Here is a 16,415-nt window from a genome sequence, read left to right on the forward strand (position 1 = left end):
ACAGTCTCTGATTGACTACTGTGCCATGTCCACAGTCTCTGATTGACTACTGTGCCATGTCCACAGTCTCTGATTGACTACTGTGCCATGTCCACAGTCTCTGATTGACTACTGTGCCATGTCCACAGTCTCTGATTGACTACTGTGCCATGTCCACAGTCTCTGATTGACTACTGTGCCATGTCCACAGTCTCTGATTGACTACTGTGCCATGTCCACAGTCTCTGATTGACTACTGTGCCATGTCCGCAGTCTCTGATTGACTACTGTGCCATGTCCACAGTCTAAGTCCATCCCCTATACCATGTCCACAGTCTAAGATCTTCTCCTATACCATGTCCACAGCAGTGGCAGCCTGTCCATTTATGCATCTGGCCCTTTTCATGACACTGAGCGCCTGAAATACATCGGCTGAGGTATTTTTTTTTTTAGCACCTGATTAGAACCAGAGGCTCTAATAGGCTTCAAAATAGGGTGGGCTCGTGGCGCAGAGCATTGCACTAAGAGCCCACACAGGTGTTACAAAACAGAATGAATATTCGCTGTTCCAACACTGATCCACCTCCTCGCCAATCGGGAAGCGGGTCTGATACCCATCACCCAATTGGTTGAAATGACAGGCGATCCTATTAGATGCCTAGGAGGAGCGGAGGAGATGCACAGTGGAAGTGAAGAGGAGGGAGGAGAAGTAGACACAGGAGGCGCTACCTGATGCCTGCCGAAGCCTGATGTCCACTTATGCCCCGATCCTCGCCGCTCCTTGATGTCCGCCACTGCCCAATCCCCACCACTGCCTGATGCCCGTCACCTAGATGGGGTAAGTGGACCGACCGGCAGACAGCCGGATGTGGGGGGCTGTTTGCTACAGATGCACTACTTTGAAGCCAGAATAAGCGGACCACCCCAGGCACTATATTTAAAGGAATTTTTCACTTTTAATGTTTTCACATAAAGTAGGGTTCCCACTTCCTCCAGTCTGAACATACAGTAGATACCAGATATTATAGCCTCATAGCATACAAGACAAGCACACAAACAGCTTGTATGAGAACCGGAACTGTTTATTGAAAAAACGCACACAGACTATATACCACACTCACATTATCATATGCAAATTAAATTGTATAAAAATAGCATCTGTATAGCGCCTCCCCTGCAGCCCCAGTCAGAAAGCCTAAGTGCTTTCACACTGGGGCGGTGCGCTTGCAAGATGTTAGAAAAAGACCTACAAGCAGCATCTTTGGGGCGGTGTATATGCCGCTCTTAAACCACCCTGCCATTGAAATAAATGGGCAGCGCTGCCGAAGCACCTGCAAAGCACTCCGGCAGTGGTGCTTTTCGGGTGCTTTTAACCCTTTCTGTGGCTGTTAGCGGGGCTTAAAAGCACCCCACTAGCGGCTGGAAAACCCTGCTTAAACGATGGTAAAGCCCAGCTAAAACTAGCAGCTCTTTAATGACAATGTGGCCCGCTATCAGTGTGAAAGGGGTCAAACTAAGGAACAACCAATACAAACACTATATTAGAAAAATGGAGTGCCATGAGAAAATTATAAATGTAAAGAAAAGTACCTTCATTCTGTCAATTTACAAACAGTATACTATTTCCTCACTAGCAACTAACAGCTGACAGTAAGTTAATTAACTTGAGCTAATTAGCTAGTGGCTTAAACCAGCCTAAGTGGAGGCACAGAATACTAGCAGAAAATAGGTGAGTTAATTAGTACCACCAACAATACAACCCAAGATCTCCCCCCTTCTCAGACTAGTAGGCAACAGAAGACCCCGGGCTTTCCAGATTTAATCAATTTTCTTGTTCACAAACATCTGTCTACTGAGTTTCAGGTTGGCAGAGACCATCATGGCTTCCTTGATTGTTAAACGTAATAATGTCCTTTTGAATTATATAACAGAACATCTTCCTAAATGCTCTGACCATTTCCTGTACCATGTCCACAGTTTCTGATCATCCTCTGTAGAATGTCTTCAGTCTCTACCCATCATCCGTACCATGTCCACAGTCTAAAACGTTCTCCTGTACCATGTCTACAGTTTCTGATCATCTTCTGTAGAATGTCCTCAGTCTCTACCCATCTCCTGTACCATGGCCACAGTCTAAAACTTTCTCCTGTACCATGTTCACAGTCTGACCATCCCCTGTACCATTTCCCCAGTGTAAGCCCTTGTACACAGGGTCGGAGATTCCGGCGGAATGTGTCCGATCGGACCATTTTGTCGGATATTGCGACTGTGTGTGGTCTACATCGGACTGTTTCCGTCGGAATATCCGACGGACCAAGTTTTCCAACATGTCGGTAAAATTTTCCAACAAAATGCTCCGATAGGACATACTCCGATCATGTGTAGAGAATTCCGATCGGACAAAGTGCCACGCAAGCTCAGATCAAATTCCTACACCAAAGCTATTGGCTACTAACCTGAACATAGTCCCGTCGTAACAAAATAACGTCATCACGTCGGATTGTTCGACAACTTTGTCCGACCGTGTGTATGCAGTTTCGGACAAAATCCGACGGACAAAATCTGACGGATTTGGTTGTCGGAATCTCCGACCGTGTGTACAAGGGCTAAGACCATTCCCTGTACGATTTTCACAGTCTGATCATCCCCTGTACCATTTCCACAATCATTGGCCATCTGCTGTACCATGTCCACAGTCATTGGCCATCTGCTGTACCATGTCCATAGTTTCGGATCATCCTCTGTAGAATGTCCACAGTCTCTACCCATCTGCTGTACCATGTCCAGAGTCCAAGACCATCCCCTGTACCATGTGCACAGTCTAAGCCCTTGTACACACGGTCGGAGAATCCTTCGGAATGTGTCCTATCGGACCGTGTTGTCAGATAATCCGACTGCGTGTGGTATGCATCGGACTGTTTCCGTCGGACCAAATTTTCCAACTTGCTGGAAATATTTTCTGACAAACTAGTCTGATAGGACATACTCCGATCATGTGTAGAGAATTCCGATCGGACAAAGTGCCACGCATGCTCAGATCAAATTCCTACATCAAAGCTATTGGCTACTAGCCTGAACGTAGTCCAATTGTAACGAAATTACGTCATCACGTTCTGAAAGATCGGATTTTTCAACAACTTTGTCCGACCGTGTGTATGCAACAGTTTCGGACACGATCCGACGGACAAAATCAGACGGATAAAATCCAACGGATTTGGTTGTCGGAATCTCCGACCGTGTGTACAAGGGCTAAGACCATCCCCTGTACCATTATCATTAGACATGCGCATGATGAAAAAAATGTGTTTTGTTTAGTTTTGATTTGTTAATCTAGTTATTTTGATTAGTAAAATTTGGTTGATTCATGCAATTCATATTCCAAATTCTTATTCAGAATTTTCTAATTTCTTTGAATTTACAGATTTGTTTTTGATTCAAAACATTCTAATTGATACATTTTCGAAACAAAAATGTTCTATTGTTTTTGATTTGAATGCAGCAAAGTGAACAAACAAAACAAAAATCTTCATCAAATGACTCTTTAAATAACCTTTGGCTTAAAACATCATCATTTCAAAATGGTACTCTAATAACACACACAGTCTTTGATTCCATCAATATGTGTAGCTAGAATTCGATTAGAGTTCAATGTAAAATTAGATTCGAATTTTAGTCCGAATTGCTGAAATTCAAACTAATTTCGTTACGTTATTTGGAGAATTTGGTAAAATTTGTTTATATTATAATTTCGGGATTCGGATATATTCGAATATTCCAAATAACAAAACATTTGTCTGAATATTAATTTGGAACAAAATGAACGGCACATGTCTAATGTCCACAGTCTAAGACCATCCCCTGTACCTTGTCCACAGTCTAAGACCATCCCCTGTACCTTGTCTACAGTCTAAGACCATCCCCTGTACCATGTCCACAGTCTAAGACCATCCCTTGTACCATGTCCACAGTCTAAGACCATCCCTTGTACCATGTCCACAGTCTAAGACCATCCCCTGTACCTTGTCTACAGTCTAAGACCATCCCCTGTACCTTGTCTACAGTCTAAGACCATTCCTTGTACCATGTCCACAGTCTAAGACCATCCCCTGTACCATGTCCACAGTCTAATGCCCTGTACACACGGTCTGACTTTCCGGCGGAAAATGTGCGATCAGAGCTTGTTGTCGGAAATTCAGATCGTGTGTGGGCTCCCTCTGACTTTTTCCATCAGAATTCCCGACACACAAAGTTTAAGAGCTGGATCTAAAATTTTCCGACAACAAAATCCAAAGATTTCCCGACCAACTGGGCCGGACGGACCTAATCCGATCATGTGTAGAGCATTTTGATCGGACCAAGTGCCACGCATGCTCAGATCAAATTCCTACATCAAAGCTATTGGCTACCAGCCTGAATGTAGTCCCATCGTAACGAAATTACGTCATCACGTTCTGAAAGATCGGATTTTTCGCCAACTTGGCCCGACCGTGTGCATGCAACAGTTTTGGACTCAATCCATCGGACAAAATCCGACGGGCAAAATCCGACGGATTTGGTTGGCAAAATCTCCGGCCGTGTGTACGTGGGCTAAGACCATCCCCTGTACCATGTCCACAGTCTAAGACTATCCCCAGTACCATGTCCACAGTCTTTGATCATCCACTATAGCATTTTCAAAGTCTCTGATCCTTTCTTGTAGCATGCTCATAGTCTTGGACAGTCCATTTTAGGATAACATTTACTCAACATTTTTGTTAGGAGTTACAAAAATTTAGAAATATAAAATTGCTCTTTTAATGTATAGATGTGAGCAGCAGAATAAAGCACAGTTTACTCCATTATACAGAGACAATTTAAACCAATATCAGTCCTTTCTCAAGAAGTAGCCAGCCCTGAGAAAGCACCTATGCTGGTCCTACTCTTCTACTGACATATTTACATTGAAAGTAGACATGTGCATTCGTTTTCGTCCGAATGCATTTTCGTCCGAATTTCAGCTATTTTCGTTTTGACAAACGATAACGAAAGCACAGAATCCGAAAAATGAAAGATCTGACATAAATAAATGCTTTATTTTCGTTTTAGTTGTTACAACAGTTCGATATAGAATAGGAGATTTGACATGACTCTGACAATAACAATCTGTGTCTATAGAACCTGTGGTCGAATGTGCCTAACCTTACCTCTGTTAGTCCAAGATTATATAGAGAAAATATTCGACAGAGAATAAATATTTGACAGAGAGAAAAGATTCTGCAAGTTACTGTCCTAAAAAGTGTTTGGAGACCCGGGTCCTGCCCCAGGGGACATGGATCAATGCAAAAAAAAAGTTTTAAAAATGGCCGTTTTTTCAGGAGCAGTGATTTTAATATTGCTTAAAGTGAAACAATAAAAGTGTAATATTCCTTTAAATTTCGTACCTGGGGGGTGTCTATAGTATGCCTGTGAAGGGGCGCATGTTTCTGGTGCTTAGAACTGTCCCTGCACAAAGTTCTCTATATTACGGCTCCGTAATATAGAGAACACTAATTGAAAGTCATTGATAAAATAAATAAATAAATAAATAAATAAATAAATAAGCGTGGAGGTCCCCCAAATTCAATTACCAGGCCCACGTCAATTTTTTTAAAATTTACGTGGGCCTGGTAATTGAATTTGGGGGACCTCCACGCTTATTTATTTATTTATTTATTTATTTATTTATTTTATCAATGACTTTCAATTAGTGTTCTCTATATTACGGAGCCGACAATTCATAATAGCTGCGAGTGATTTCAAAGGACTTTTTTTCCTGCATAAATGACACTTTGTGCAGGGACAGTCTAAGACCATCCCCTGTACCATGTCCACAGTCTAAGACCATCCCTTGTACCATGTCCACAGTCTAAGACCATCCCCTGTACCTTGTCTACAGTCTAAGACCATCCCCTGTACCTTGTCTACAGTCTAAGACCATTCCTTGTACCATGTCCACAGTCTAAGACCATCCCCTGTACCATGTCCACAGTCTAATGCCCTGTACACACGGTCTGACTTTCCGGCGGAAAATGTGCGATCAGAGCTTGTTGTCGGAAATTCAGATCGTGTGTGGGCTCCCTCTGACTTTTTCCATCAGAATTCCCGACACACAAAGTTTAAGAGCTGGATCTAAAATTTTCCGACAACAAAATCCAATTGCGTAAATTCCGATCATGTGTAGACAAATCCGACGCACAAAGTGCCACGCATGCTCAGAATAAATTACAAGACGGAAGCTATTGGCTACTGGCTATTAAACTTCCTCTTTATAATCCAGTTGTACTTGTTGTACGTCACCGCATTCTTGATGATCGGAATTTCCAACAACTTTGTGCGACCGTGTGTATACGAGACAAGTTTGAGCCAACATCCGTCAGAAAAAATCCGATGGATTTTGTTGTCGGAGTGTCCGATCGTCTATACGGCGCATTAGACCATCCCCTGTATCATGTCCACAGTCTAATCCCGCATACACACGATCGGACAGTCCAACAACAAAATTCATGTTTTTTTCCGACGGATGTTGGCTCAAACTTGTCTTGCATACACACGGTCACACAAAGTTGGTTGGAAATTCCGACCACCAAGAACGCGTGATGTACAACACATAGGACGAGCCAAGAAAAATGAAGTTCAATAGCCAGTGGGGCTCTTCTGCTTGATTGCCAGCATGTGTGGCACTTTATGCGTCGGAATTGTGTACACACGATCAGAATTTACGCTAACAGATTTTGTTGTTGGAAAATTTGAGATCCAGATCTCAAATTTTGTGTGTCGGAAATTCCGATGGAAAAAGTCAGATGAGCCTACACACAGTTGGCATTTCCAATGACAAGCTCCGATTTCTGTTGGAAAGTCCGACCGTGTGTATGGGGCATAAGACCATCCCCTGTACCATATCACAGACTAAGACCATCCCCTGTACCTTGTCCACGGTCTAAGACCATCCCCTGTGCCATGTCCACAGTCTAAGACCATCCCCTGTACCATGTCCACAGTCTAAGACCATCCCCTGTACCATGTCCACAGTCTAAGACCATCCCCTGTGCCTTGTCCACAGTCTAAGACCATCCCCTGTACCTTGTCCACAGTCTAAGACCATCCCCTGTACCTTGTCCACGGTCTAAGACCATCCCTTGTACCATGTCCACAGTCTAAGCCCTTGTACACACGGTCGGAGAATCTGTCGGAATGAGTCTTATCGGACCGTGTCATCAGATAATTGGACTGTGTGTGGTATGCATCGGACTGATTCCGTCCGAATCTCCGTCCGACCCAATTTTCCAACATGTTGGAAAGATTTCCCGACCAACTGGGCCGGACGGACCTAATCCGATCATGTGTAGAGCATTTTGATCGGACCAAGTGCCACGCATGCTCAGATCAAATTCCTACATCAAAGCTATTGGCTACTAGCCTGAACGTAGTCCCATCAGAACGAAATTACGTCATCACGTTCTGAAAGATCGGATTTTTCGCCAACTTGGCCCGACCGTGTGCATGCAACAGTTTTGGACTCAATCCATCGGACAAAATCCGACGGGCAAAATCCGACGGATTTGGTTGGCAAAATCTCCGGCCGTGTGTACGTGGGCTAAGACCATCCCCTGTACCATGTCCACAGTCTAAGACTATCCCCAGTACCATGTCCACAGTCTTTGATCATCCACTATAGCATTTTCAAAGTCTCTGATCCTTTCTTGTAGCATGCTCATAGTCTTGGACAGTCCATTTTAGGATAACATTTACTCAACATTTTTGTTAGGAGTTACAAAAATTTAGAAATATAAAATTGCTCTTTTAATGTATAGATGTGAGCAGCAGAATAAAGCACAGTTTACTCCATTATACAGAGACAATTTAAACCAATATCAGTCCTTTCTCAAGAAGTAGCCAGCCCTGAGAAAGCACCTATGCTGGTCCTACTCTTCTACTGACATATTTACATTGAAAGTAGACATGTGCATTCGTTTTCGTCCGAATGCATTTTCGTCCGAATTTCAGCTATTTTCGTTTTGACAAACGATAACGAAAGCACAGAATCCGAAAAATGAAAGATCTGACATAAATAAATGCTTTATTTTCGTTTTAGTTGTTACAACAGTTCGATATAGAATAGGAGATTTGACATGACTCTGACAATAACAATCTGTGTCTATAGAACCTGTGGTCGAATGTGCCTAACCTTACCTCTGTTAGTCCAAGATTATATAGAGAAAATAATCGACAGAGAATAAATATTTGACAGAGAGAAAAGATTCTGCAAGTTACTGTCCTAAAAAGTGTTTGGAGACCCGGGTCCTGCCCCAGGGGACATGGATCAATGCAAAAAAAAAGTTTTAAAAATGGCCGTTTTTTCAGGAGCAGTGATTTTAATATTGCTTAAAGTGAAACAATAAAAGTGTAATATTCCTTTAAATTTCGTACCTGGGGGGTGTCTATAGTATGCCTGTGAAGGGGCGCATGTTTCTGGTGCTTAGAACTGTCCCTGCACAAAGTGTCATTTATGCAGGAAAAAAAGTCCTTTGAAATCACTCGCAGCTATTATGAATTGTCGGCTCCGTAATATAGAGAACACTAATTGAAAGTCATTGATAAAATAAATAAATAAATAAATAAATAAGCGTGGAGGTCCCCCAAATTCAATTACCAGGCCCACGTCAATTTTAAAAAAATTGACGTGGGGGTCCCCCTAAAAATCCATACCAGACCCTTTATCCAAGCACACAACCTGGCAGGCCACAGGAAAAGAGGGGGGGGATGAGAGAGCGCCCCCCCTCCTGAACCCTACCAGGCCATATGCCCTCAACATTGGGAGGATGCTTTGGGGGTCTGTGACCCCTCAAAGCACCTTGTCCCCATGTTGATGTGGAGAAGGGCCTCATCCTCACAACCCTGGCCGGTGGTTGTGAGGGTCTGCGGGCGGGGGGCTTATCAGAATCTGGAAGCCCCCTTTAACAAGGGGACCCCCAGATCCTGGCCCCCCTCTGTTTGAAATGGTAAGGGGGTACAAAAGTACCCCTACCATTTCACAAAGAAAGTGTAAAAAATAGTTAAATAAGACAAACACACTTTTGAAAAATTCCTTTATTAAAAATAAAAAATAAATAAAAAAAAGATTCCAGAGGTGGTAATCCACTCTTGCTATCCAGCGATGGACGATCACCTCTCCGGGGTCCAGCGATGGCTGATCTGAATCAGCGCAGCAAATCCATCCATCTTCTGTCTCCACGGAGGAGACACTGTGGGGATTCCGGCGGCCTGACGTTTGTTATATGCAGAGGGCGGGGCCACCCCTCACCTGACGCAAGGGGAAACCCGGGGTTCCCCATGATGTATGGGTGACCCCGCACCCTCTGATGTAACACAGGCCGGTTTCCGTTACATCAGAGGGGGGCGGGGGGCGGGGTCACCCATACTGCTCGGGGAAGCCCGGGTTTCCCCTTGCGTCAGAGGGGGGCGGGGTCAGGTGATGGGTGGCCCCGCCCTCCGCATATAACAAACATCAGGCCGCCAGAATCCCCGCAGTGTCTCCTCCGTGGAGACAGAAGATGGATGGATTCGCTGCGCTGATTCAGATCAGTCATCGCTGGACCCCCGGACAGATGATCATCCGTCGCTGGATAGCAAGAGTGGATTACCACCGCTGGAATCTTTTTTTTTATTTTTTTTTATTTTTAATAAAGGAATTTTTCAAAAGTGTATTTGTCTTATTTAACTATTTTTTACACTTTCTTTGTGAAATGGAAGGGGTACTTTTGTACCCCCTTACCATTTTGAACAGGGGGGGGAGGGATCTGGTTGTTAAAAGGGGCTTCCAGATTCTGATAACCCCCCCGCCCGCAGACCCTCACAACCACCGGCCAGGGTTGTGAGGATGAGACCCTTGTCCTCATCAACATGGGGACAAGGTGCTTTGAGGGGTCACAGACCCCCAAAGCATCCTCCCAATGTTGAGGGCATGTGGCCTGGTAGGGTTCAGGAGGGGGGGCGCTCTCTCGTCCCCCCCTCTTTTCCTGCGGCCTGCCAGGTTGCGTGCTCGGATAAAGGGTCTGGTATGGATTTTTAGGGGGACCCCCACGTCAATTTTTTTTTAAATGTGACGCGGGGTTCCCCTTAATACCCATACCAGACCTGAAGGGCCTGGTAATTGAATTTGGGGGACCCCCATGCTCTTTTATTTATTTATTTATTTATTTTATCAATGACCTTCAATTAGTGTTCTCTGTGTTACGGAGCCGACAATTCATTATAGCTGCGAGTGATTTCAAAGGACTTTTTTTCCTGCATAAATGACACTTTGTGCAGGGACAGTTCTAAGCACCAGAAACATGCGCCCCTTCACAGGCATACTATAGACACCCCCCAGGTACGAAATTTAAAGGAATATTACACTTTTATTGTTTCACTTTAAGCAATATTAAAATCACTGCTCCTGAAAAAACGTCAGTTTTTAAAACTTTTTTTTGCATTGATCCATGTCCCCTGGGGCAGGACCCGGGTCCCCTAACACTTTTTAGGACAGTAACTTGCATATTAGCGTTTACAATTAGCACTTTAGATTTTGAACGTTCCATTAAAGTCCCATAGACTTTAATAGGGTTCTAAAGTTCACACGAAGTATGCTATATACTAGCGCTGTCGAATCTTCTTTATACATTTGACGGACACCATAAGCCTTCAAAGACAGATTCGACCGTAATTCATGAGGATTTTCGGACGAATGCAATTTTTGAACGAAATAAATAAAAACGAATTTCGGGAGTAACTAAATAAATTCATTTTTCGGACGAAAACGAAATTCCGAAACGAAATGTTTTACTCTGCACATGTCTAGTGGAAAGTGCTATTTCTTTATTTGGGATTGGTAGTCCCACCGTGCAGGTTACTAATGGTGATTGGATGTTTTTTAAATGTCAAAAACTCATTTTCAGAGGGTTTTATACAGATTGTTAATGTCAGTGGTTCTTTCACTTTGAGCATTATTTTTTATTTCGGCTCAAATATCTTCTAAGACTCAGGTGCTGCTACCCTGTTCAGTATCCGCTTCACCCCCGGTCACTAATTGCTCTTGTTTCCTGCAGGTTCTGGGGGAAGGGTCAGCCCAATAATTCATCCACGAAGGATCATACAGGAGGACAAGACTGTGTTCAGTTTAGCAATGAAAAAGGTTGGGATGACAGACATTGTGCCTTAAAGTACAAGTACATCTGTGAGAAGGAGATACCCTGAACCGTGCCACTGAACCTCAAAAATACCTCCAATCTCCATCTGCTCATCTCTTATCTTGCTTCGTAATGCAGGAATATAGAATATACTAAAACAAGAGAAATATGTAGACTTCCATTCTTTCAAGCCTAATACTGGCTCCCATCCTTGGACTCTGTTCCCATATAAAAATTCAGTGCGCATAGTATCAACTGGTGGAAAAAACATAGAAAAAGAGACTGTTATAGCTTCAGACTGCCAGGTGCGTGGGGGGAACCATTCCACAATCCATGTATCTCGACATGTTTCACAACGCTCAGCTGCTTCATCAGGAGATATGGCTTACAATGTCTAAAAATTGAGAGAGAAAAAAATGAATACAAAAGATATCACAGAAATATACAAGAAATGCAATAAATAATCACCTTTCCCCATAAATAGGATCGGGAAATTTACCCCGGGCTGAGAGGCGGTAAGGCCCAGCTAGGGACTTCAACTAAAGGGCTGTGCCTTCCCACCAAAGGTCATGGGAGAGTTAAAGACAGACCATAAAAAACTACAAACCAAAAATAGATAAAGTATAGTCACTAAAAAATCTACATAAACCTACACTACATTAATTGAAGTATGAGAGTGGTTAGCAACAAAAAAGCGGAGAAGAATCTCCAAGGTTTATAGGTCGACCCTTAGTGGCAGGGACATTGTACAGCCAGAGATAATTAAACTCATATTCCCAAATACAGATGAGATCAACCAGGTCAGTAGTTTTCTGTATGTGAATGATAGAAACATATTCAAGGCCACAAGATGGAGATCTGCTAAAAATAAATAAATAAATAATAATAATGGACAGCAATAAGGAGTAGTCCTGGTTGCAACTGCTGGAGGTAGTTGGCGAACCCATACCTGGCAGGACACATTGACTGGTGGGTGACTGGTGGCCATTTTGCTTTGCAACACGTTATGGGCAGCCCTAAAACTTTATACTTAACATTTCTTTAAATCAGATCCTTTTTATTATTTTATATATATATAAAAAAAAAAAAACATTGACACGATACAGGCAAAACCACAAAAATAGAAATCACAGCAAACCAAAACCCCACCAAAAAAAGAAACTTAATTTTTCAATGGACTTGGTGTCTTGCTGTTCTTGGAGGGGGTTTGAGTATAATAGTTAGCTTGTATAGATATAGATACTGATATGCTTTATTACCAAAAGTATTGGGACGCCTGCCTTTACAAGCACATGAACTTTAATGCCATTCTGCAAGACTGCGAGCCAGACCTTCTCTTCTACATCAGTGCCTGAGCTCACAAATGGGCTTCTTGAAGAATGGTCAAACATTCCCATAGTCACACTCCTAAACCTTGCGGACAGCCTTCCCAGAAGAGCTGAAGCTGTTATAGGGTGAGCCAACTCAATATTCAACCCTACGGACTTAGGCTGGGGTGCCATTAAAGTTCATGTGCGTGTAAAGGCAGGTGTCCCAATACTTTTGATAATAAAGTGTATATTAGCAGTGATTATTGGATGTCTCACTACTATACAGTACCATTGGTATTGGTGGATTATCAGTTTGGACAATATTGACCCAACCTCAATATTACGGGAACATCTATTATAATGGAGCTTGACCAGTGCACCGGAGCTCCGTATCGCTGCCTATTATTATTTTTTTTTAAAGATCTCTATCTTGTGGCCTTGAATATGTTTCCAACATTCACATACAAAAAACTATACAAATACAAAACCTGGCTGACCTAATTTGTCTTTGCAAATTTGAGTTGTATTATCTTTGGCTGTACAAGACATAGGTTGGACTTGATGGACTTGTGTCTTTTTTCGACCTCACCTACTATGTAACAATGTCCCCTGCCACTAAGGGTTCACCTATCAAACTTGGAAAACCTTCTCTTTGGTGAGTTCATTTTTTTACTAACCTCTCATACCTAAATGAATGTTGTGTAGATATATTAGTGACTATACTGTACTGTATCTATTTTTAGTTTGTAGTTTTTAGTCTTTTATGGTCTTTTATGGTCTACCATGACCACCGGTGGGAGGGAACGGCACTTTGGTTAATAGCCACCTCTCGGCCCTTTCCTGATCATGTTTATGGGGCCAGATGATTATTGTTTGCATCCCTTTCTGTGATATATTTTGTATTACAGTGTTGTTTTTTTTGTACATTTCTAGGCATTGTATTGCCCCGTACACATGATCGGACTTTCCGACAACAAAACCATGGATTTTTGTTCGAAGGGTGTTGGCTCCGCATACACACGGTCAGACAGTCCAACAACAAAATCCATGTTTTTTTTCCAACGGATGTTGGCTCAAATTTGTCTTGCGTACACACGGTCACACAAAGTTGGTCAGAAATTCTGAACGTCAAGAGCACGGTGACGTACAACACGTACGACGAGTCACGAAAAATGAGGTTCAATAGCCAGTGCTGCTCTTCTGCTTGATTCCGTGGCACTTTGTGCGTCGGAATTGTGTACACATGATCGGAATTTACGTGAGCGGATTTTGTTGTCGGAAAATTTGAGATCCAGATCTCAAATTCTGTGTGTCGGAAATTCCGATGGAAAAAGTCCAATGGAGCCTACTACATGGTCGGAATTTCTGACAACAAGCTCCAATCGCACATTTTTTGTTGGAAAGTCCGAGTGTATGTATGGGGCAGAAGACCATCCCCTGTACCATGTCCACAGTCTAAGACCATCCCTTGTACCATGTCCACAGTCTAAGACCATTCCTGGTACCATGTCCACAGTCTAAGACCATCCCCTGTACCATGTCCACAGTCTAAGACTATCCCCTGTACCATGTCCACAGTCTAAGACCATTCCTTGTACCATGTCCACAGTCTAAGACCATCCCCTGTACCATGTCCACAGTCTAAGACCATTCCTTGTACCATGTCCACAGTCTAAGACCATCCCTTGTACCATATCTACAGTCTAAGACAGTGATGGCGAACCTTGGCACCCCTTATGTTTTGGAACTACATTTCCCATCATGCTCAGGCATCCTGCAGTGTGGTTGAGCATCATGGGAAATGTAGTTCCAAAACATCTGGGGTGCCAAGGTTTACCATCACTGGTCTAAGACTATCCCCTGTACCATATCCACAGTCTAAGACCATTCCCTGTACCATGTCCACAGTCTAAGACCATCCCTTGTACCATGTCCACAGTCTAAGACCATCCCCTGTACCATGTCCACAGTCTAAGACCATCCCCTGTACCATGTCCACAGTCTAAGACCATCCCCTGTATCATGTCCACAGTCTAAGACCATCCCTTGTACCATATCTACAGTCTAAGACAGTGATGGCGAACCTTGGCACCCCTTATGTTTTGGAACTACATTTCCCATCATGCTCATGCACTCTGCAGTGTGGTTGAGCATCATGGGAAATGTAGTTCCAAAACATCTGGGGTGCCAAGGTTTACCATCACTGGTCTAAGACTATCCCCTGTACCATATCCACAGTCTAAGACCATTCCCTGTACCATGTCCACAGTCTAAGACCATCCCTTGTACCATGTCCACAGTCTAAGACCATCCCCTGTATCATGTCCACAGTCTAAGACCATCCCTTGTACCATGTCCACAGTCTAAGACCATCCCTTGTACCAAATGTTGGCCAACAATTACGAACGTAGTGACGTACATGATATCTCCACTACGAACACTAATTTTACAAGACCGATCGCTTCCGGCTTGTCCTTGATTCATGCGTGAACTTTTACGCGGACGGACTTGTGTACACACGATCGGAAAGTCTGACAACAAACATTTGTTGGAGGAAAATCTAAGAACCTGCTAGTCAACATTTGTTGGCAGAAAGTCCGCCAACAAATGTCCAGTGGAACGTAAACATGGTTGGACTTGCCGCCAACAAGCTCGCATCCAACATTTCCCATTGGAAAGTCCGATCGTGTATACCCGGCATGAGCCTTCATATCTCCCGGTGAAGCGGCTGAATGCTGTGAAAAATGTAGAGATACATTGGGGGTGGGACTGTCCCCCACGAAACCTGACAGTCTGATGTTATAGCAGTCTCTATTTTGATATTTTGTATAGCAGTTGATACTATACAGTACGTACTGAATTTCTATGTGGGAGCAGAGTCCAAAGGGGGGGGGGGGGGGCTCATACTAGGCTTGCAGGCTATTTGTTTTTATTGATGCATTTGCAATAAAATACATTTTATTTTAAATATTGTCAGTTTGGTTGTATTATGAAGTCTCTGGGGGTACCAAGAAATTCCATTTCCTCATTTATTTTTTATGCATATTTTCTTAAAAATATATATTAATGCTGTATCCAGACATATACCCTATAAACCATATCTGTGTATCTGTGAGTACCAGTGTATTGTCTTGTTGCATACCCGTGTATTGTCTGGTTGAATACCCGTGTATTGTCTAGTTAAGTACCCGTGTATTATCTTGTTGAGTACCCATGTATTGTCTTGTTGAGTACCCGTGTATTGTCTGGTTGAGTATTAGTGTATTGTCTGGTTGAGTACCCATGTATTGTCTGGTTGAGTATTAGTGTATTGTCTTGTTGAGCACCCATGTATTGTCTGGTTGAGTATTAGTGTATTGTCTTGTTGATTACTGGTTGAGTATTAATGTATTGTTTGTTGAGTACTGGTTGAGTACCCATGTATTGTCTGGTTGAGTACCCATGTATTGTCTGGTTGAGTACCCATGTATTGTCTGGTTGAGTACCCATGTATTGTCTTGTTGAGTACCCGTGTATTGTCTTGTTGAGTATTAGTGTCAGGAAGCTAGTTGTTAGGTCATTTGGATAGGGTATAATCCCCCATATTCTTTCTATTTTACTCTCTGGCCAGACTGCGAGTGCACGTGGGTCTGCGAGTACCTGTGTATTGTCTTGTTGAGTACCTGTATATTGTCTTGAATACCTGCGTATTGTCTTGTTGAGTACCTGTATATTGTGTTGAGTACCTGTATATTGTCTTGAGTACCAGTGTATTGTCTTGTTGAGTACCAGTGTATTGTCTTGTTGAGTACCCGTGTATTGTCTGGTTGAGTACCTGTGTATTGTCTTGAGTACCTGTGTATTGTCTGGTTGAGTATTAGTGTATTGTCTTGTTGAGTACACGTGTATTGTCTTGTTGAGTACCCATGTATTGTCTGGTTGATTACCAGTGTATTGTCTGGTT

General features: G+C 43.0%; 1 protein-coding gene across 1 annotated transcript in view; it reads left to right on the forward strand.

Annotated features, from left to right (window-relative positions):
- LOC143962458 (uncharacterized) overlaps window positions 1-11,998 on the forward strand; it is a 189,382-nt gene extending 177,384 nt beyond the window's left edge. Inside the window, exon 10 of the mRNA XM_077471729.1 lies at window positions 11,082-11,998. Coding sequence (XP_077327855.1) covers window positions 11,082-11,229 — 148 coding nt within the window. The 3' untranslated portion in view covers window positions 11,230-11,998. The remainder of the gene's footprint in view (window positions 1-11,081) is intronic.
- The last annotated feature ends 4,417 nt before the right edge of the window (window positions 11,999-16,415 follow it).

Source organism: Lithobates pipiens, unplaced genomic scaffold (genome assembly GCF_037356315.1).
Source record: "Lithobates pipiens isolate NorthernLeopardFrog02 unplaced genomic scaffold, aLitPip1_a1.2 Scaffold_8, whole genome shotgun sequence".
Taxonomy (NCBI): Eukaryota; Metazoa; Chordata; class Amphibia; order Anura; family Ranidae; genus Lithobates; species Lithobates pipiens.